This window comes from Neodiprion virginianus, chromosome 3 (assembly GCF_021901495.1).
Source record: "Neodiprion virginianus isolate iyNeoVirg1 chromosome 3, iyNeoVirg1.1, whole genome shotgun sequence".
Taxonomy (NCBI): Eukaryota; Metazoa; Arthropoda; class Insecta; order Hymenoptera; family Diprionidae; genus Neodiprion; species Neodiprion virginianus.
Genome location: NC_060879.1, coordinates 25,145,498 through 25,168,620, shown reverse-complemented (window position 1 = coordinate 25,168,620; position 23,123 = coordinate 25,145,498). Strand labels below are relative to the sequence as shown.

Below are 23,123 nucleotides of genomic sequence, written 5' to 3'. Positions count from 1 at the left end.
TTTTCTTCTGTTTTTTTTCCTTCGTTCTTTCGTCTTCATGTCTCATGTTAACCGATGTCATAGCACCGTATTTTTTAATCTATTTTCATTTTTCTTATTCTTCAATTTTTCAACTCTTAATCTTTGTCTCGACTCATATAATACAGTTTTACGAGCTGTCGCTATTTATCTATCTCGTACATGTATACATGTTTTATGGATGTGATTAGCACTGCTTGCGTCGCAAGTGTTGTTTGCCTCTTACAAATCACCATTTGTGAAATGGTGAGAATTTTTTTTTTTAAGTTACCTTCCGACGTGTTCATCGGTATAAATGACTTACAATTAAACGTTCAACGCGTCGTCTTGCTTTGAGATTCTTTAAAAAGGAATATAAAAAAATCCTCAACAGACGCATCGCCATTCCGTTCTTTCGAAATTAAGAATATCAAAGCTTACGAAAATTCAATGTTTACCTATCCCCCCCCACCACCGCCATTCGGAATAGATGGCCAACGTCCCGTTTCAATTGCACAATATTCAGGCAAATTCCATCAATTATTAGCAAAACTTTGGATGTTGTAAAAAAAAAAAAAAAATAAAAAAAAAATAAAAAAACAAGGTGAAACGAAACGAATAATTTATACCCCTTCAATCTCTGGCTTAAGGCACACTTAACCACACTCCTTAAGTTTGGAATAGTTAGACGAGTCTAAAAAATGCAGGTATGGTGAATTCGTTTGAAAAAATATATTACAATTTCCATTGACAATAGTTGGTGGAATTTCCGATGTAAAAAATCACGGACTGCACATAGAGACGAACTTTTCGTAAGCAAACGTGGATTGTTTTTCTTTAAAAAATTATATTATCTTTATAGCATAAGAACGCCGTGAATGGGAATGATAATTTGTAAGCATTTGAAGTGCATGCCAGTTGTAGTTCTTGTGAAATTGAGTGCACTGACTGAATTTGATACAGTTTTTTAATATGGCATGAGTGTTACTCGTTGCACGAAAGACCGTTAGTGCGATGATTCTTTCTTATATTCTTCGTCTAGACCAGTGCTTGATGTGAAAAATCTGCCAGCACCCACTGAAACTTTCAATAAAGAGCATCAGGCAAAAACCTACGTTGATTATAGCCTGGCGATTTCTTCTTGGCGAGTGAAAATATTTTCGCATATTTTGTAAAACGATACTCGTAGAAGGTACACTGAGAAAATTTCGTTTTTTATAGTTGATAGGAAAATAATTCCAGTAAAATGGATATCGGTACCATAACGTTTTGACCATTGTTGAAATTTTGAGAAAATGTGGTACAAGCAACTGTTTAATGTGATTAGAGCTTTCAATACTACATTTTCTAGTTGCTGCGGCATTAAACTTGCTTCTCTAGTCAACTACACTCGATTAGTTAAATAAACCCTTAAAGTCAATTTATTGTTTCACCAATATCAAATTATCACAATAGTTTCAAGAAAAACTAGTGACTGTAATCGGAACAGAACAGTTACGAGATTTGCTGATCAGAAGCAGAAAACACATTTTCATTTTGTGCCTGCTGAAGAATATTCTTCGGTTATGGTTAAAAATGAAAATGAATCAATGACTGTAAGAATAACAACAAGAAGAAATTTCTCTTGGTATGATTAGTGATTTATCTGCACATTCAGCTGATTTAGATCGCTGCGAACTTGACTCGTTTCGTCCTTGTGTAATAATGGCAATTTTCTAATGCGAGAAGCCCCGAGGTCCAGCTTCGCGAAGTATAAACGTGTTTTGCGTTCACGCTGCTAACAAACTTGCGTAAACTAATTTAACCTAGTATTCTAAAAACAAACCCGGGAAGCAAACACAGCCTGGCAGGCAGGCGTGGCCAAAGTCGATACAAACAACCCCCGAGGCTTCGTGACCTCCGGAATCCCGCTAATATTGTTCCCGGTGAAATTTTTCACGCCTTGAAAAAGTCTCCGGTGAGACTGATAGCTTCTTTTCCGAGATTACGACACACCGAGTTTCGCGTTAATCGGAAATTCGAGCTCTAGAGCAATAAAGTTCGCTCATCGCCCTGCATCGGTTGGGTATTAAACGAATTTCATTTGCCGAGTAATTTGTGCGGGCGGTATACGATCACCTTTTGCTGGAAACCTGTGAAAATAGTGTAAATTCCACTGGGAAAAACGCGGAATTCGAGTCGTTTTCCGTGGGTCGACAAGGCGAGCTGACATTTATACTGGAGTTTGACCGCCTTTGTCCGGGAGAAAAAACATCTCTTTGAAACCGACACGTGCCTCTGCCTACCTGCCGTTGCTACGTAATTCTCCCCCGCAGCTTGGGGCTATGCAAAGTAATTTTAAAATAAGCTTCTTGAAAAAATAGGAGGAAATTTCAACGGACGTTGAAACATAGCGTCGTCTTGATGGCTTCGTTTTTATCAAATGTTTGTGGAATTTTTTATTGTGAGATGATGCGAGGTGTAGGAAAAAATAACGACTGTGTTTTTTTTTCAGCTTTTTTAAATTTGTCTTATTTTACTAGTCGTGAAAGAATACTAAATTCAAATTTCTCGGTTGCATAATCAGAACCGATTCTTGCAGTTTATATTGTCTGTCAAAAAAATTAGTTATATTGAATGCAAAGCTGCCAGAACTCGGTTCTTCGAATTTGAATCATTGCTGCTATGGAACTTGCGTAATCCGTTAAGCTGAAACGACAATTGTGCTTGTATTTTCTGACTGCTTAAGCTTAACGTCGATAATTAATAACCGTAACTACTGTTTGGTTCGGGAAACACAGGGGGCGCAGATTATCTACTAGGGGTTAAAACTTGTTGAACGTTGAAGAGGAGCGACATATTTTGGAACGTCGAAGATTAATTGAGAAAAGACAAGTACGGCCAAGCTACGATTGCTTGATAAAAATAAAAAATAAATTTCTTAATCGGAAAAAAAAAGTATCCTAGGTGTACGCCACCGATGTCTTACATTCCGTGAAACGTAACGTCTTATGTGAAGCGAACATAATAAAACTTATTCCAGTTGCAAGTTCGAATTTGAATTTAGGTTTAGCCGGTTAAAATTAACAGATCACCTGATTTTCGCCGCTTTTTCTGAGTAACGGGCAAACTATTTTGGTCGGCTAATTGTTGTAGCCAGCTAACTTTCAGCTAATTTATCCCGGTTAACTATCTTGACCGGCTAAGCCGGCTAAATCGCACAGCGCCGGTAAAAACCACTCCTAAAGTTTACCCAAAAAATCGATTTTTCATGATTCCTCCATAACAACGTAAAATTTTTTTCACTAAACTCATCGGACATTATTCGTTATCAACAAACGATAATACTGTTTTTACGCTCAGGGATCCCAGTTTCGTTCCTTATTTTCTTTCACCACGTAAATTTTAGGCGTGATTCTTAGTCCTAAAACGACCGAATTGACGGTTTAAAAAAAAAAAAATACGTGTCTGATGTTTTTTTTTTTTTGACGTACTGCTCCAGCATATCACGGAACGAGGAAAATCGGCAAGGTATATACCTCGGGTACCTTTCTTGTCAGTTTGGCTTACCGATCACCAAAAATCGCCAGCGGTTCTACTGCCCCAACTTTTTCCCTGTCCACTTCCGTAATTTGTCAAAGTTCGCACGCAGTGCAGCCGTTGCACCGGTCAGTTGAACGGGATATCCGGATTTGCGTAACGGAAGACAAGAACTCTGGAGTTGCAGAGCACGTCTCGCGGCAGTTGGTCGGTGATTAATTAACCATCACGGATCGCAGTGCAAATTGCCATTATTATCGTGACTTGGACCGAGTAAACATGCACGATGGACGATCGGTCGTGTGAGTATGCCGCATGCTTATCAAATTGCACCCAGACACTATAACTCAACAATGGAAAATTAATATTTTTTACCCCCATAATAACGGCGTCGATGCGTTGCTTACCTCCGACCATAAATCGTACGGTTCATCCACCCAACGTTCATCATCGACGGTGTTGCAACGCGTTAATCGCCTGCAGTCAGGCAAACATTTCAGTTTCAACGCGATCTACACTCGATTCGATAAACAACCATTTTTGCACTCTCGCCTCACAAGTTGCCACGAATTTCTACAATTCCCAAAAAGTCCTATTAACCGCACTTTTACAGTTCTTCAAACTCGAGATGGTCGTTCGAAAATCGATACATGTATCGATCGGAGTTTGAACGTGAAAATAACGGTATATTTGACTACGTCGAATCGTAATAACTTGATTATTTCCAGGAATAGGTTGGTTTTGAATGTGTATTTTTTTTTTTTTTTTTTCATCGTCATCCCATTTTTTCTCATGTGTTCAGAATGTCTTAGAGTAGACACGCCCAGGTGATAATTTGACAACTGTCGATATTAAATTTCGTACAGTGCAAAATGTCGTGAAATATAAAAAGTAATAACGCAATAAGTTCCATACGCCTGGAATGGATTTAGAAATAATCGTCAGTGAAAAACTGATAAAGAAATTATTCTAAACAGGTGATCGGTTAAATTTTTATTTTCTTACCATGTGTCTGTCTGAAGGATGAAAATAATGGCTTACCAATTAATTATAATGCAATTGTTATTGAATACTGTGCATTTAATTTTGAAGAGTGATGAAACAAAAATAAGGTGAATTTCAATTTTCAAAACCCGTCATATTCGAGTAGAACTTCATTGTTGGAAGGAGTTACCAATAACTGTGATTTGGATAACTCTTTGATTGTCATATATATATATGACATACATATATATATATCAATTATAATATATATTAAATATATTTATGTGTGTAATATTTCTATCAATTTAATGATATTATATTATATTATTATTCTGTGGTGCTTTGCATGTCTCTATTGGATTCTGCATGTCGTTTAGGGCATCGTAAGTACTTATGGAACTCACCAAAACTCACGAAACTTCTCTCACGAACGGCAAACCTCTTTAACTTAACAACTTTATAAACGCCCTTGTATAAATGCGGATTATGATCATTGCGAAATTATCGTGAAATCAAATTTAGATGAAACCAGCAGTGCTTAATCAAATTGCGGATTAAACGCGTTGTAAAACGCGGTGTATCAGTACGAAATTTACTGCTCAATAAGCAATGCTTAGGCACTTCACAGTGTTTTTCTGAAAATGAACCGTCAAAAATTGAAAGACGAATAATGAGAATAAGAGAATAATGATTGGTTAGAATCGCGTTGCACGCGTAATTACATTATAAATTAACAATTCAGTCAGGTTTTACTGATAAACCGGTGGTATAATATCTTTTTGTAAATAATCTAATCATAGTTGTAATATTTTTACTTAAATTTCATATCTCGACTCGGCACCGTAAGAAAAAATCGAATCAATTCTGCACAACGATCTGAACGCAACTCAGCAACTTGAATTTACTTCAAATTTTTTCCCTACTATAACACAATTTAATCGAAAATATAGTAATCGTATCGACCATACATAAATTATTTTAATTATTCTCGATACCAAGAAATCGTTGTGTAGTTAATGTTTTATATTACCTTCATCTTTTTCGTAGTCATAGATATGATACAGATAATCAATATTCTTTTACATAATAATACACGTTACGTTTTCTTTTCATGTCCGTACCTTATGTTATTTTATGTAATACAACCCTCGTAAATTTAGTACAATTTGACGTCATTCGTATTCGCATACTTTTGTTGAAACTCTGAACGAGCTTTCCATCTTGCACAAAAAAATTGACGAAGAAACTTTGAACGTAGAAAAATTAAAGGAACTTCACATTTTTTCAGTCTCATTGTCCGACAATTAACGATTTGAACAATTGAATATCTTTAGAAACAGATGATAATAAGAATTTCATTCTTCTCATCTGTACGAAAGAAGAATAATGAAAATTCGAGTTCCTTTTTGCACTGCAGATTTTGATCACAACAAGTGAAAATTTATTGTTGCGAATGACGTTGGATTTGAAAATCGTTTGACCGTTTGTACGAAGTGATAACGAAGGTTTTATCGTTAACCAGGACAAGGAGGACGGACCAGTTTACAAATTTTACGAAGCAATAATGGACGTCGGAACAGATTTCCTAAACGACATCACTAGACAGCGACAAGTTACGTTGTTCGCACCCAGCAATGCGGCATGGGAGGATTCGAGCTTGCAGCACATTCGCCAGGACAAGAAACGAATGCTGGAAATATTGAAGTTGCATTACGTGAGGGAGCAGCTGCCGCTGGAAAAGATTTTGAAGAACAACAAGAACCTCCAGGTTGGTAAAAACTGTTGAGCAGACTGTTTCGTATCGTCGGTTCGTCGTTAGCATCGTAATTAACTTTGCTCGGGGAAATTATTCGACGAAATGTAAAAATGCAAATACTACGGGGTAACGAGTCGGCTATAATATACCTACAATATCGGATTATTTGGAAACTTGTTTTTTCGATGGAAATATGAGAAAACTTTTCTCTACATTTTTCCCCTCTCCTTTTTATACAATCAACCGTTGCGTTGTGCTGAATAATAAAAAAAGTTTCCAAGGCTTGATGGATCATGTTGTACAAAATATATTTTCATTCTTATTTGAGGTGAAGATTAATCCGGGAGAATTTTTTATACAGGATTTAATGAAGCTTTGACGTATTATAAGCCATGACGGTATTCTGTACAGCGCGTGAGCTCTTTCGCGCGGGAGATTAAAAAGAATCACTGCAGCATTCATTAGTACGGAAACAGAATGGAATTAGTCGTGTTGATAATTTACGATGTTCGACGAAATGTTCACAAAACAAATTGAAGTTGCATCACTTGACAGTTAATCTCATCAGGAAAGGGGTTGAAATGTTGACAAAATGAAAAAATACCATCAAACAATTGGCATTTAAAGCTCAAAGAGCTTAACTCAACTTACATATGCTCTCAATACGGAAAATATATATAGAAACCATTATTATTAAGTGAACAAACACAATTATTGATGTATTGGTAGCTTTTCTCGATCTTATTTTAAAGTTATTGGATCGATTAATGATTGGTTTGAAGTTTATTGAAAAAACGTGAAAGCTTCATTTTCAATTGTAACGTTTCAACCTTTTAAAGCGAGACTGCTAAAAGAAATTATACAATAATTATTAATAACGAGAGCCATCGTTCGTCCAATCTCGATAAATACGTCCGTCAATTCTTTACAAACTATTTACATTTTTCCTCAAGCTTGTCAGTTGATAAAAAAAAAGAATAACGTAGAATATCGAATGCGTGGAATTACAAACGATCCAACCATTGTCATTCAAAATTGTATTCATTATTTTTATGATTTGTAAAGAATGTAACTACGATCAACACGACTGATTTGTGAAAATGGAATGAAGAATTACATGCTTTTGGGTTTATAAAAATGGCGTTATAACGCGATTCCTCTGGAATTATTAATTAATGGGTTGTTTCAATCAAAATTTCTAGTTTTTAATACTTTGTCCTTTTCATTGAATAACTGTTTCATTGGACTTCTATTCAACTAACTTCAACATTGCTGAAATTTCATAAAATTTTTTACCCCGTTCTTACGACGCATTTTTAACCAGACTGTACATGCGACGCATCCTCAAGTGCGTTTTACAAAAATTCGTCTACAATGCAAGATTAATTGTTTAAGATTGCAAGCATCGGACGAAAACCCTGGGAGGTAATAAAATATACAAATACATATCAGTTGGAATGCGGTGCATATTATTGGCAGTATATTTTTTACTCATTTTCTCTTCTTAAAAGAACGATCGACGCATTCTTTCTAGTATGAAAAGAACCATTGTCCTCGTCATTATTGTTATTATTTATTGTGCTACCGACAATGTAGTGCCACGTCGGAAATTTATGTATTTTCGTGTAACGCTGCCTGTGCATGTCGATAATATTATACGCAAAAGCTCTGAAGTTAGAACAGCAGTATTCGCTGAAACTACAGACCAATGGAAAAATTACGAATCAACGTGCATGGATATAGGTACAGAGTTTTTGAACGTAGGTAAAAAATACCAATCACATTATTGTTACAATATTTTTAGAGAACAGTTACCCCAAGATCCTAGCGATACATCGAATTCCCAATTTTGTTGAAGAAAATGTCAGCACGAAAGTTGGTTAGCAGAATATCCTTAATCCTGATGTCTCGTCGCTTTGATACGATTCATACAAGAGGATCTACTTGTTGCTTGTAAGGCGATGTTCTCTAATCGAACAGCGTTCTTCCAACGCATCAGCTCCGAAGTTAATATTAATTGGCCCCTGTTATACGTGAATATGAAATGGCCAAAATTCTACGAGCCATTTCGTCCCGAATTACCACATCCGTGCAGTCATATTATCGAAAATTCGTTTTACACGCTACGCGAAGAGTGACAAACCAGGATTTGAAACATAGTTTAATGACGCACCGACGCCTCAAGTCCAATCTTAATTCAAAAATAACTCCGCCATTCTCTCGTAATTAGGTTCTATTAATATCGAGAGCATAATTAAACGTGCAGAGTTTCACTCAGCTCGCGTGATGAGGATAGAAAGTACTCTCTCAACTTGAGAGCTGGCTCTGTGTACAGCTCGAAGGCTAACAAGGTACCCTAAGTAAACTTTACCTGGCTTCATAGTTCAGCAGGTAGGTTATATCTTTCATCAAGGCACAAAAGCTCGCTGAATATGTGTTGTGAGTTTTTTCGCCGAACAACCTTTGCGCCTTTTATTACATAAATCCCTTTATCAGACGCTACGGTTAATTTATGTTCCATTCCATTTTGCCCTGATTTTTCGAAACGGCTCAGCTATTCATTTGAGCTCGGTTAAGGTAAGCGTATTGAAAAAACTGAAACTTAGTTTCGTTCAACGTCACTCTCACTACAAAATAACACATCCCGAACTCTTGGCTCGGAAATAACCGATAGACTAGAAGTCATTTTTCCTACCATTTAACGGCAAATGGCGCTCGAAAGTTTTCGCTTTATCGTTTGGACGAAAATTGAGACGTGGAGCTGCGATGCAGTCAACGAGTCCCTTTCTTTCAATATACACCGCGAGCGATGTAACTTGATATGTTTATCATTTTTACTTTCGATATTCGTTGCGCGACGTTAACTATCTTGTGTGAATATTAATTTACCAAAGTTTCGTTTCGTATATGAAAATTTTTCCAGCTCAAATATTCTTCTTAGAAAACGTACTTCGTATCGTAGTTCTGAAAGAATTTGTTGCAAAGTAGCGAATCAGTAAGTAATGAATATATAGATCTTTGGGTGCCAAATTTATACTTAGAAAAGAAGCCCTGGTCATTTTTAATCCAAAGCCTGTGAATGAAATTATTATTAATCTGATAATTTGTTTGATATAATAACCTGTCACATTTGGGCTGCATAACGTGAAAGAATGTAAAAATTTCGTTGATATTAAGCCCGTGCTGTTTTCAAAAGTCGACTTCGCTAACTCATTCCTTAATTGGAAGAAAAATATACTCCAGCAAGTGTGTAATAATATTACGAGTATCAGGATATAATAGCAAAGCAGATAATATCGTAGAAATTAATGGATATAACCTAAGTACCAATTTGTAACTTATTCAACTCCTTGACTGGTTTGTCTGAGACGACTTGGCTACGTGCATGTATCGTACAGTACATATACTTCTAAACCCGAGCTCTTGGAACTGTTGAAACTTCAGCAGGTTTGCAGTATTGGATAAAGTCTCTCCAGCCCGGCGGCGCAATATCGTTAAATACAATGACGTTTCACATCGAACGAATAAAATATGTACTCTTGACAGAAATCGCGACGATTTTCTGCAAGCCTCAAATATATTGTATTACATGTACAGCTTACGGTGCAATCAATATAAATTGCTTTTATTTTCGGATTGCGGCCAGGGTTTATAGAAAGAATATTGAGGTCAACTCATTTCTGCGTGTATAAGACATCGGGAAAGAAATTTTGTGTTATACAAAGGTATTGAAAAATTCCGGGAAAGTTCGTCGCGAGTTATCAGAGACGTAATGATCCGTGCCGGAGAAAGAAGAAGAAACGGGAGGGTAAGAAGCGTGGGAAAAAGTACCCAATCATGTTCCTCGTCCCGAAAGCTTCGATACCGAGCTAATTACACGGGGCTCGGAGTGGTATACATCCGACATCCGGATGTAATCTAGAATCGGTAGGTGTAGTGATAATTGGAAGGCGGTCGAAACGCATGAGGAAAAGCAAGAAACGGGGTGCAATTAGGTTTTTGGAAATGGAATTAGAGGCTTGATGACCGAGGTAGGCAGCGTACTCGAAATTAAACAGTTTATGCTTGGGATGAAAAACGAGAGTGATAAATGAGCTTCGATTCACTCACACCCCCTAAGTACTTTCCTCTTGCTGTTTTCGTTTCATTATCGTTCTGAGCCTCTGACAAATACCGCTTTGCAGCTTTTTGAGTTGATTCGTTGATAACGAGCCGGCAGTCAACCGGCAAGTTATGACAGGCATGCTGGAGAAAAGAATTATGGAAAATCAAAACGAGCTTTGGTTTTTAACATTTAGGTAATAAACTTGTTACGGAAGCTTTTGTCAGCGACTTCAAGTTCACTCTTGGCAATTATTGCTTAGTTTTTTTACGACCGATGTGAAGCAAAATTATGCGAGATCACCTTTCGCGCTAATTTGCGGCGGATTTTTCCTTCAAAAATCTCTACTTTTTACTGTATCTGGCACGAGATCTATAAAACGCTCGACTCGCAAAGTTTGATTCACATTTGAGGTATAACAGCAAATGCAGAGGCATGCTGCAGCAGTACCGACTATCGACTGCCAAAAACTGCTAAATATTCGAATACGAATGATACGTAAAATCCAGGTGAATGAAATGTTTTTTCGTATAGAAATATCACTCCGCCAAAGTATTATTTTCACCTTTTATATTATTCTTTTACTCTATTTCGCTACCACTCAAATATCCGCCGTATAAAAAGAATATCATAAAACTAGAACTGAAATGATAGAGAGTAAGAAAAAAAAAATTCCGACGTAAAATCACCAGATAATTTTGAAAACCCTTCAAAAATAGACTGGAAAAAATATTTCAAAAGGCGATGGTGCTCCAATAAACCGAAAATATAGTTATATCCAGTCATGCGGCAAGACCGGCAGCAGGATGACATTGCAGCTGTTATATTTTGATGAAACTAATAAATTTCACTGCCTGCGACGGTGAATATACATACATGTGTGTGCGTATATTTATACATAGGTACATACATACATATATATATATGTATATATATGTCTACGTGCGGTTTGAATAAATCGATAGATGGAATGGTTTTGAACAAGTTAAATCTCTATTATTGTAATTTACGAATTTAGTCACATCTAAAACTATTCTGCGTGGGTATAATGCGATAAAGTGAATCAATACTCACTATTTTTCTTTCTTATATCTCTTTCATCTCTCGTGGATGTCCCGCTGAATGACTCTGTGGAAGTTACGAAATAAAACCGTTTTCCGGAAATTGTATTATAAATGTCTGACCAAATGCGGCTGATGTTGATAAAGTTGAATTTTGTACTAAAATCGTAATCATTGATTGCGGAGAACGAATAAAATATTCGAACACTTTGTAATTTTTTTCGTTAGTCAATATGAAAATATCTTTTTTTATAATTGTTGCATACACTGTATATTTCGCGTACTAGATTTTTTTTTTTTTTTTCTCGACACTCCGACGCGTAAAATTTCTCTACCGACTGCAATACGGTTTTCTTTACGCCGACGGAATGCATTGCTCAATTATACCTTTTATCGAATGATGTATCAATTACAGCTGGCCTATCAACCAGCAATTATGCCTATGTTCAACGCATCGATATGTCCGTCGCGTCGATTAATTATCCGAATTACAGCTATCGGGTACCGACATTCCTCCTGTACAGTATTCGTAAGTTAGTAGAAAAAAAATGTGAGAAGCAGATAATTTTGCAACGCAACAGTTCGTACATGCAGAGAATCATTATACAGTCGGGTAATCAGGAAATCAGTATTACTGGTACAGTTCCAATTTAATGGTTATATATTCAGAAATTTAATTAGTAGTGCGTTCCGTGTTGTTCAGCGTTGCTCACCGCGGCATCGCTTAGTTACTACAGAATACTAATTTCAATTTATCTGGTAAACAATTATACGAGCTTCTACTCGATACCCCGCGAAATCGGTATCAGTTCACATATAATTTGGAGGTGAAATGAAAAACGTCGTGTAATGAATCCAAGAGAAGGATAAAAAATTCCGGAAAGTCACCGAGTAATAATACGTTCATGTAATGTATAATATGTAAAAATTTTGCCTCGTTCTTTCGTATTTCTTCTATCCTTTGATCAATAATCGCAACCGCTCCAGTGAAATGACGAACGTTTTATTTGACTTGGTAATGCGAAATTGGTCGAGTAAAGATGAATATATTTAATATCGATTTAACTAACTTCGTGCAGCTTTTTATATATATAAGTATATGATATTGATGTATAACTATATATATATTCAATTTATACCGCGCCATCGGTCGCGCCAATCTGTGCCAATGGCATCTGGAAAAGTCTGGTGCCAGGATTGACGTGACGTGATTGAGATATACGATTTTTTCCCCGCCGTTTGTTTGCGCAATATGTGGAGCCAAATTCGCATAAGAGTGAGAATAAATGACCGCAAAAATTCCGCACGTATCGATAAGAATTGCGGGATGCGAGAAGTTTTATTCAGCCTTACAGGTAGATTAGTCGGCTAGAAATTTTTACTTCTTATTAATTTTCTTACGCGATAGTCGTACATTATATATTTATTAAATAATTATTGTATTCGAAGATTTCTTTAGGCATACAAAAATAAAAAATATTTCAACTGTATTAACAAAAGCTGGGATGTCGATGTGTTTCGATGGAAGGCGCTTGAAAATTGTCAAAAATCTTGTAGATTCGTTCGATTTCACTTTACGTAACTTTGTTTTGCGCCGAATATTACCTTCTACAAAGTCACTGAAACAGTATAGTCAAAGTGAAAAAGTGTTTCGTGGTCAGGTATAAAATAGTTTTTTGAATAGAATAACCCATTGTAGAGTGAAATGGAACGAATCTCCCAGTTTTATTACGAATTTCAAAGCGGTTTGAAAGTAAGGACGGATACTTGAGCTTTTCTCGCCTTTTGTTTATAATTCCAGTATTTTCAGTGTAATTATTTTAAACGGAACGCTTGCAGCTTACGAATAGAATGATTCGACAAATACTCAATCTACGATACAATACGACCGTAGTAAAGCAGATAGAACGAAACTCCTAAAATTCACCGCCTCACTGCAAGTTATAATCGCAAGCTGCGACAAACGTGGACAGTTCACGCGCTTGCAACGCCGTTCGAGATAATTAGACACAACGTCCAATTAGCATCGCGATACCCCGCGATGCGTTATGCGTGTTACCGTAGTTTAATGGCGCATTGAAACACAGTTAGCACCGCGCACGAGATTAGATATTCCGTCCTAAACACAAGGCAGGTGATCACGGTGCAGTGGCACTAAATTAGTAATAGCCGTGCGGCTCGTTCTTTGTCGAACGAGCGTATTATGACAGTCGAGATAGCTCTTCGTGCCTTACGCTGTACGTGCAGATAGAGTGTGTATGTATGTATCGCCTTTTCAATCACCATTTACCTATCCCGAGTCATTGGCCCGATAGATTATTCTCACGAAAGGTATAGGAATTGTTATCGGAACAGATTACAGACCTCGCCTCGGATTCTCATCCAGAACCGAAATCGATTTCGCCTTGTCGCAATACGTCGATCATCGAGTGACGAGACTGACGGCGTATCTCCGTGTATTCGAGATTTCATCGATTATCCAGTGCACTGCATTGCAGCACTGCAGCAACGATGCAAAGAAACAAAACATTTCACTATCGTTTTGTTTGTTTTTTGTCTGGACAGAAATAACAGAAAAATACTCTTTTTCAGACCATTTTACAACGTTTGCGATACACAATTGCATTTTTTTTTTTTTTTCGGTAACCTGCAAATACCGCGGCTGGAAGTTTCACGGAAGTTCACATTGCAAATTTACCTGCATAGGTATATTCGCCTGTTACCCAAAGGCAAAACATTTTCCCTCAAAAGGAAATGTCTAGTTTGGTATAATTAGAAAGAATTCTAGATCAATTAGATGCAGTCTGTGATATGTGTTTTTCTTTTTCTCTATTTTCTCTCACTGTCTGAGAAAAATATTAATTTTCTCATTGTAATGACGGATCGATCGATCGCCTCCTCGTTTCAACATGCAAATTCCTTTGTGCGATGTATAAGATGAGGCGTGCAGGTCGATACGATAAATTAATGAAATTCCCCGACTCATAGATCGTTGCAGCAGCGGTATCTAAATGCGATGATATTCACCAAGGTGCTGGTATATAAATTCCGGAGTAATGCATCCAATTTATATTCTTAACGCACGGATTGTCAGACACCTCAAAGTGCGGACTATTCAGTCGAGATGGAGAGAGAGTAGCCTATACCTTCGTTATCCCATCAGCATTTCAAGGGTTGTGTGCATGTGTGTGTGTGTGCGTGTGTCTCGAGTGCAGCGGAACGACGAAGGAGCGAAAAGTAAAGCATGCATAAAACACGAAACCCTGCAATAGCGAATTAACATGACAGCGGCTGCGCCGTTGAAGAGCGATGCAAATCAGCTGCGTGGTGCAGCTTACAATTGGAAAGAAGCTGTAACGCTAAAGTTGACAAATCATTGCCGAGCCATAGCATCGCAATCGCTTCTAAATGTTGAAATCACGTTACTATGATACAGGTATAATTGAGCTTTCGTGACATTCTCATCAGAGATGTTCCGTATCGGCTTACGAAATCCGGATAGTTTCTGTCTAATACGTATCTCACGTCAGGATCGGGACTCTATCACGTTGATTGACAAGTAGAGGAGCTGAGAGCTTTCACCGTGTACCGGGGAATTCTGTAATTGCTTGCTTTGATCTTGTTCGCGCACGTAATTAATGCGGACATCGACAGCGTTGCAAGATAATCATCTTTGGTAAATTCACCACATCTTTTATTTAATAAAGTCATATATATCTGAGGCAAATTCATCTTACACCTTTAGGTATTTTATAAATAAAATTGTTGTCCATTTTCATCTTTTTTGCCATGATACGAAAGTAAGACGAACTGCTTTATTCTGAAACACAAGTAACATCATTCGACGTCTAGACTCCGATATAATTTTACGGCAGTAAATAATTCATCAATAATGTATTTCTGTAAAAAAAAAAAGGTTCGCAATTCACTTTTTACGAAATAGATGGAGGTTGATTCGACGAACGGTTGTCGAACCACCTCTGTACCCACACAAAATGTTATTTTGGGTAAATTCGGGACCAGTCTCGTCGCTGTCTTCGATCCAGGAATGATGGAAGAAGTGATAATGAAATAGATTAGTTATATTTTTGATCGTATAAATGCTTTATTAGAACTGGGAAAGGTTGTAATTTCGTAACTAGGTGAAATGGATTGGGAATAGTTGGAATGAATATTTAGAGTAGAACCGAGGTAGAAACTTGAAATTGAAATCGGCTATACCAACGTCGGAATAGGAGCGTCTTTGACGAAGGATGGAACGGAAGTCGATTAGACCGAACGTTGGAATACAAGTGGGCCTGAGACAAAGCGTACGAATGGACGAAAGGTGTGAGAATCCAGATTAGTGGGGAATAGAATTAGCGGAGTAAGGGCGAAAGCGAGTGACGTGAGGATGGATGGAAATAGGAGGACAGGATGGAGACTAAATGTTACTACGAGGACTGTGGAAGAGTTAGCAGGTAGAGTCAAGAGATTGTTGAAGAAGTTGGGGGGAGGACGTGTGCTCGAACTAAATTTTACTTGATCTCAACAAATTTTTCGTTGTTTTAAAATCATTCGCAACATCGCTAAATTTTTCTTTCTTTTTTTTTTATGAATCTACAGTTCTTTTTGCTCGTTAAGTTCCAAGTATTTCCCGTTTTTATCGTTATCCTTTCGATGATCTAGATGAAAATTAGAATAATCTTATCCTTTGCGGAGATCATTGCATGATAAGCTACGTTTAATTTTTTATCCGTGTGAATTCGTGAATGTGAAATGTGAATAATTTTTGTCTTCATCTAGATAAATGATACTCGTTTTCAGCGGATGTGTTTGTTCAATTTTATGTTTCGATTCTGATATGCAATCTGCATGCGACGTTATAATTATATTGTCCTCGCACTAAGGACTTGCAGCAACATGCCTGTAAGAACGTGATTCAATGTCGCATATGACAATTTTTATTATACCTGTATACGTGCGACCTTTATTCGAACAGTTGCTGAACGTGCCGTTAATCTCAGATATTTCAGGTCGCAACGGCGGCTGAGCGAAAAAGTCTTTACTTCAACGTAGTTCAAGGACCGAGTGGGAACGAGACGATCACCGTCGAAGGAGGCGGCGTCAATGCAACTGTTATCACGCCGAACATCGCGGCTACGAACGGGATTATTCACATTATCGACAGAGTTCTCGGTGTTCCTTACACAACGATACAGGAGAAGCTGAGGACCGACCCGATGCTGAAGTGAGTACCTAGGATTATTCAAGAGTGGGATTAAAAAGGGATGCAAGTGGGATTTTTTTCAATTCAAGCGATGCGCGTAACTATACAGCAAAGAAAAAACAGCTTTTCTCAGCGTCTTTCAAAATTTATACACCAACTTCCCTAATTTTAATTCTTTCCTGCAACTGACCAATTCACGTTCGGAAAACTTTCACCTCCGTTTCACATTTTTTAGCTATTAATTTCCCTCTATTCCGGTCGCAGGGTATTCGGAGAGAAATCGCTTTGTATTCCATTGCATTTCAATCAGGAGAAACGATAATTGTGCTTTTATAGTATATCGTCGGTGAAGCTTCAATGCGGAATAAATCAGCAGCCACATTCGTTATAATTGTTTCTCTCGAAACGAATGGCTCAATTTGCGCACCGTTGACTCTCCTTTCAGAAACTCCATTGCATTCAAATCTCTTTATATAATGAATGCCATGCGACGAGACAAATCTGATTCGATATTATCTCGCTGCAGATCTTGTGGAAATTGTACTTAACTTGCTTTTCGCGACATGATATTGTCAGGACAAATTGCACGATGCATTAGCGGAGAAGAAAGAGCTTAAATACGTGCACTTTAGCCGTGTTCCTCTTGAGCTTTATAACCCTTTGGAAATTACGGTACAAAGGCTTTTTTTTCGAATGCCTTTTTCATTTAACTCTCCATGTAAAACGATGAAAATCAATCACGAAACTTGTCTATACTATTTTTTTTTCCTATCGCTCGGCGTGAGGAAATAAGCTTGTACGATATTATTGAAAATGAATGTCACTATAATATGTAACTTTTCCACATCGTCTAAGGTTACCTTTTTTCTCTTTATTTCTTTTCTTCATGCTCCCGGAGTAAGTTGATTTCGTCCCAATATTTGACGTATCACGATTATTTTGACTTCAGCTTTCTGGAGGAAAGGTTAAACGCTTAAATTATCATTTCATTGTTGTTTACATGTATTATTGAGGAGTGATAGAAGTTTTTGTTTACCAATACACATTTAAATTACGATCATTCAATCGAGTGGTACGGAAGGTCTGCAGATAAGAAACATGAGGCAAAGAAGGTGCGCGTATTTCAGAAAAATTATCCTTCAAAGGGATCGCCAATTGATTCAGGACGGATCGGCCAAATGAAAGGATACTAATTTTAGATATTTATTTCTAGTAAAAGAAATTACTCACCGACCTCTGTCAAGTCTGAAATTTTGTTCGAATTATTGCGGTGTTTCACCTGATACCTCAAATAACACGACTTCTACACGAGAGTTTGTAACGTTGATAAACATGAAAGTATATCATGTAATGAGAAATTTTTCAAACTGGCGAATCGTATTCCTGCTTGAGGGTGAACGGCGAATTCAAATGCAGAGGCAGCTGTACCGCGGACGCGAAAATTATTGGGCGAAATGGCATATCACGTATCGTCTGACCCGATGCTAGTTTCATTACGATAATAGCCATTAGGTCGACCCTACATACACACTGCACGTATCTCCGCCATCTATCAGCCGGCAATACGTTACCCACGACGACCACCGTGAAGCAGAAACTACGGGTTGCGTGTTATAGATTTAATGCCATTACCTGCTTTATACGATACGCCGGTGGCTGCACAGCAACTCGATGCGGTGGATGGATGGTGACGTCACCATTCCATCACCCTGTTAAACATCCAAACGAGGCAATAGACGCGATATCAAACGGTCCTGGGGTTCCTCAGCGATTTCGCTTTGCGAATTATACCCTCGAGCGGAGCGAATCTGTTTACGAGTCTTTAGGGTATCGGTGCCTATTTGCGATTCGAAAGACAAAATTCTTAAAGGGTGTAACTCCGTTAAGTCAAAGTTCCTAGAATGTACTGGAATGAGAAAATTTGAAAATCTGAAACATCGAAAGACGGAATGATCGAAGCTTTTCGGTTCTGTAAATTTCTGGCACAATGAAATTTCACCACTTTGATATTTATTTTTTTGTTTTGGATTTTCGATATTTTTACATTCGTAATCCTGGACATTCATTTCTGAATTTTACTCTATCCTAACTTTATTTCTCGAACTTTTAGTCTATCGGAACTTTGCTCTGTCGAAACTTGAATTTTCGGAAGCTTGCATTTCGAAACTTTGAGCCATCGGGTTTCGGACCATTCGAAAATTCATTGTTTCGTAAAAGTCTGGTTTCTTTACTTCAAGTTTGGCCGATAAATCATTCATAATTAGGTGCTTTCGGAACTGTTCAAATTCGAAACTTCAACCCCGCCCCTTTATAATCACGCAGTTATACAGTCGAAACTAACGAAAAAAGTTCAGTTTTTCCATAAAATATCAATTAGCTACTAAATTCAATTGATCTGATTTCGATATATAATTTGAAAAATTTGAACCGCATTTTCATTGGAAAAAAATGGTGCTGCATTTGAAACAGACTCTGTCCAGTACTGTAATATCGTGACACAAATTTCTCTGCATGCAATAGAGAATCCTTTTACACAGAGGTATAACAATCGGTTCGACTGATTGTGGGTATAATTTTTCTCCAGCAAATATGCATGTTCGACATCTCCCGCCGTGTATCGTGATCCGAATATTTGCTCAAGTGGTAGAATATGTCTTCTACACGCCTGGCACAAATGAACAACGGCGATTGCGGGCATGTATATTTGATGCAGGTATACAACCGCTAAACGCGTGAAACGTGCCAATTTTTCGAGCGCCAAAAACGCTGATGGCAAACTTTACTGCAAACGCGGTTCAATTCTAACAGCGGGTCAAATAATCGGTACGTGCGGTGAACCGAAATATATAAACAAGTGGAATAATCACCGATCGATCTTTCGACCCACCGGAAACATGCGGTCCGACAATAAACTCTGAACACCAATCAACAAACAAACAAACTGCGCACATGCAAATCAAGGTGTTTTGCATTGAGTTATTTCTTTTTTTGCAATTGTTATTATTATTCACGTTTGCCCCTTTGAAATTTGAACCGGTCTCCTGATCGTCTTAGGATCTGAATAACGAGAAAATTGAAATTGGGCGAACGAGATGCTTTTAACTACGTGGGGAAGTAAAATTTTTCACATTTCTCGTCAAGTTATTGAAAAAGTTATAGCGTTTTTGAACTAACACGTGAACGATATAATTTTGCGACAGAATAAAACAGAAGAGGGAAAACGAAAAATTGCAGAGACCGTCCAGGAAAAGTGTCATGTCTGTAAGCTAAATCTCATATCTCATGTCCTGCGTCTAAATTTTTTTTCTTACGTGCCTTGCTGCAAGATTTATAATATTTATCTCCTACTATCGTCCGATGTAAATCGGCTCGAAATATGACCGATTCTAACGTTTTCAACAATCATTCTAATATATCTAGACAGATGAGAAAAACACCTGAACTGATTTTCCTGATTAAATATCACTTTAACATTGTGTATCTTTGAAATCGGTTCTACAGTAAATTTACGCTAGTCAAGCCAACTATAAGATGTTTACAAAAAAATTGTCCTATTCAATGTGAAATGGATTATTATATGACGCGAGAAATTTTACGAAGAAAGAGATTTCGGAATGCAATGGAGTATAAGTTGAGAATAAGTTGAGAAAAAAGATATCCAATTCGTCGATCCGAGTATCTTTCCTTTCTAGGTCGCGGGTTTTAACTTTATCTGTTTCGTTTTACAGCTCAACCTATTTCCTTGGGCAGCGGCGAGGTTTCAACAACCAACTGAACGACACGAGGAAGCGTTTCACTTACTTTGTGCCCCGTGACTTCGCCTGGAAAGCAGCCGAAATCAAATTTCCTTCGACTTACAAGAAGCTGTTTATGCCCGAATACTCTTACCACGTAAGACAGAACCGCTCTTCCATTCAATCGTTTCTTCCGAATAGTCTTATTGCCTCATGTCAATACGTATGCGGGGAAACAATCTGACATACCTAATAGGTATACCCCCGTATGCAACAAAGGCTTACTTCCGGAAATACGGCTCTCAATATCATCCATTTTGATCCTGAGTCGAGTTACGAGATACCCGGATCCAGTTTGCCGTGATATTGAGAGCTGGTCGAAAGTATTGCGAAATAAGCAAATGTAGCGGTTGAACTCCTTTCATCGCGAAATTCAACAGAAAAATAACACGCTTTTTCTCAGAGTTATTTGAAAAACTAGGCGTTAGCTTATCTTGAAATGCCGCGTATACTGTATAACTGAATTAGATTTGAAAAAAGAAGTTTGTCCCAAATCCTTGCAGATTTTGCAGTACAACGATCACGGAACGGCAACTCTATCTTACTTACGGTATTAAAGCTGCCAAACAAAAATAGAAAATTTCCGGAATTTCGCACGTGTAATTAGTATAATTTAAAGCATTTACCTAAAAATTTAAAAGCCATTAACTCTTGAAAGTGTTCAACTGATTTCGGAACAAAATTGAACCACTTTCGATGACTCGATCTTGGGAAGAGTCATTTTTAGCACGTCGACGCGTGGAAATGGAATCGATATGAAAAATTGATTTTCAATCTACAGGCTGAGCAGATATTGCAGCGACACCTGGTGGTAGCCGACCAGGCCTATACGATGGCGAAGCTGAAAGACATGTACTTCAATGACACCGTGATCCTGCCGACAATGAGAGATACCTTGAAACTACACGTGAAGGAAGTTGGCGAAAGTAAGTATCACCTACACGTATATAATATATATGTATATACATTACAAGGCCAGTAGGTCTTTATTTTAAAAACACTGCAGGAACAGGATTGGCCGGCACGTAGTGAAAAACTTTTCTCAAACTTTACCGTCGTCGTAATCGGTTAGTCGTTACCGGGTTACCGAAACTCGAAACTTTGGTCCTTCCCAGGATCCTGATTCAACTATTTGCTCTCCTGCATGCCAGTCACTACGTCGAACATTCTCACGAAGGCAAATTCTTTTGCCTGTGTGATGTAATACTTACGGAAATATATGTCGCGTGAAATTCTGATGTAAAAGTTTTTCTTCGATTAATCGTCGTTGTAAAACTGATCGTCATTTCAGGACGAAAACTGTGTTGTACACAATGAATAGAGAACTAAGGTAAAAATTTTGAGGGTATTGAAAAGAAGTACAGCTTTTCATACTGTTAAGGAAAATACAGAGAACGCACTATTGCAAGAACGTAAAGTTCAAATAGATATAACGACACAAAGTTCGTACCCTGCAGCTTTATTCGTGTGAAAGTTTTTAATAGGATCACGAAAGGCACTGAGCTTTTTATTTTCATTTATTCTTTCAAATCGCGTTTTTTTTTTCGTCTTCGCAGCTCTTACGTTCTACCTGAAAATTGTTATCACACGACAAGCACATTTTCGATTAATGACAAAAAAAACCAAAAAAAAAAAAATCAAAGACAATCTATACAGTCCAGATTTTTAACTGTCGGACGCTATACAAATTCCCATAAAAGCAACCCCGTTATTTTCGAAACTCGTTATTCGATGTATTAAACGACAGATGCAGACGCTGAGATAAACCACGAATAATCCTTATCCTAGAAACGTAACGCGCGAGGTGAAGTTACCCTCGGTGATCTTCTCTAAATATATTCTATTTTCATCTCTTTGAAGAAAAACCACGAAGCACACATTCCACCGACGATACACCTTTCTCCCCTCATCGTCAGACAAGTTTCCTATTTCTGCGGGTATAAACCCGCGACTCGATGCCTCCCTTCATCTCGTCTCTTGATCTTTTTTACCTTCTCTCGTTCGGCGCACGACGGCGTATTCCTCATCCTCTTCCCGATCCATTTCTACATATACCCACTACTGCACGAGAAAAGCAATTCCCTGTCAACGGCGTTATCGATTTTGAAATTGACACAAAAATTGTTAAACGGTCCGTTTGATCGAGTAGATTCCAACGAATGGAGACCCGCTTACTGCCGTTGAATGAATTCGATAGACTACCCAGGCATCAATTTCCCCCCCGTTAACCCGACCAAATTATCCCTCTTTGATTTTGCTCGAATCGCGGTGACAAAAGCGAAGAACAAAGGGATAAAAAATGAATAGAAAAAGGAAGGAAAAAAAAAACAAATTAAATTAAAAATTACGCGTCAGAAAAAACGGGACGCGATTAGGTGTCTCTTTTAATCGAATCTCTCTGAATGTACTTATCCGCAGCTGTATCAGAAAACGACGATGAGAGCGAGAGAATCGACGACCAATCGCAGGGCGAGTATGGTACAGCCGTTAATATCGGATGAAGGAATTTTCCAACCTCCGAAAGTTTTTTAACCTTGTGGTTTTAATCAAGCCACTTTTCTCCAAGTACAATCCAACCATTAGCGATATAATATTACTTAACGCACTACCGCTTCATCCACCTTTCGGGCAACAGGGATAACAATTTCACCATATCGCGGTACTTGAATATTAGGTGGTTCAGGTCAGTGCTGGATATGGC

At 37.8% G+C, this 23,123-nt stretch overlaps 1 protein-coding gene across 8 annotated transcripts in view; it reads left to right on the top strand.

Annotated features, from left to right (window-relative positions):
* Nucleotides 1–23,123, top strand: part of LOC124299502 (fasciclin-1) — a 224,666-nt gene that overhangs the window by 191,106 nt on the left and 10,437 nt on the right. For 3 of the 8 annotated variants that reach the window (XM_046752749.1, XM_046752746.1, XM_046752753.1), the window contains 6 exons: nucleotides 4,878–4,883; nucleotides 6,023–6,268; nucleotides 7,652–7,681; nucleotides 16,426–16,649; nucleotides 20,357–20,519; nucleotides 21,204–21,348. In XM_046752749.1, the coding sequence (XP_046608705.1) occupies nucleotides 4,878–4,883; nucleotides 6,023–6,268; nucleotides 7,652–7,681; nucleotides 16,426–16,649; nucleotides 20,357–20,519; nucleotides 21,204–21,348 (814 nt within the window). The remainder of the gene's footprint in view (nucleotides 1–4,877; nucleotides 4,884–6,022; nucleotides 6,269–7,651; nucleotides 7,682–16,425; nucleotides 16,650–20,356; nucleotides 20,520–21,203; nucleotides 21,349–23,123) is intronic. The other 5 variants (XM_046752750.1, XM_046752747.1, XM_046752748.1 and 2 more) reach the window with 4 other exon arrangements.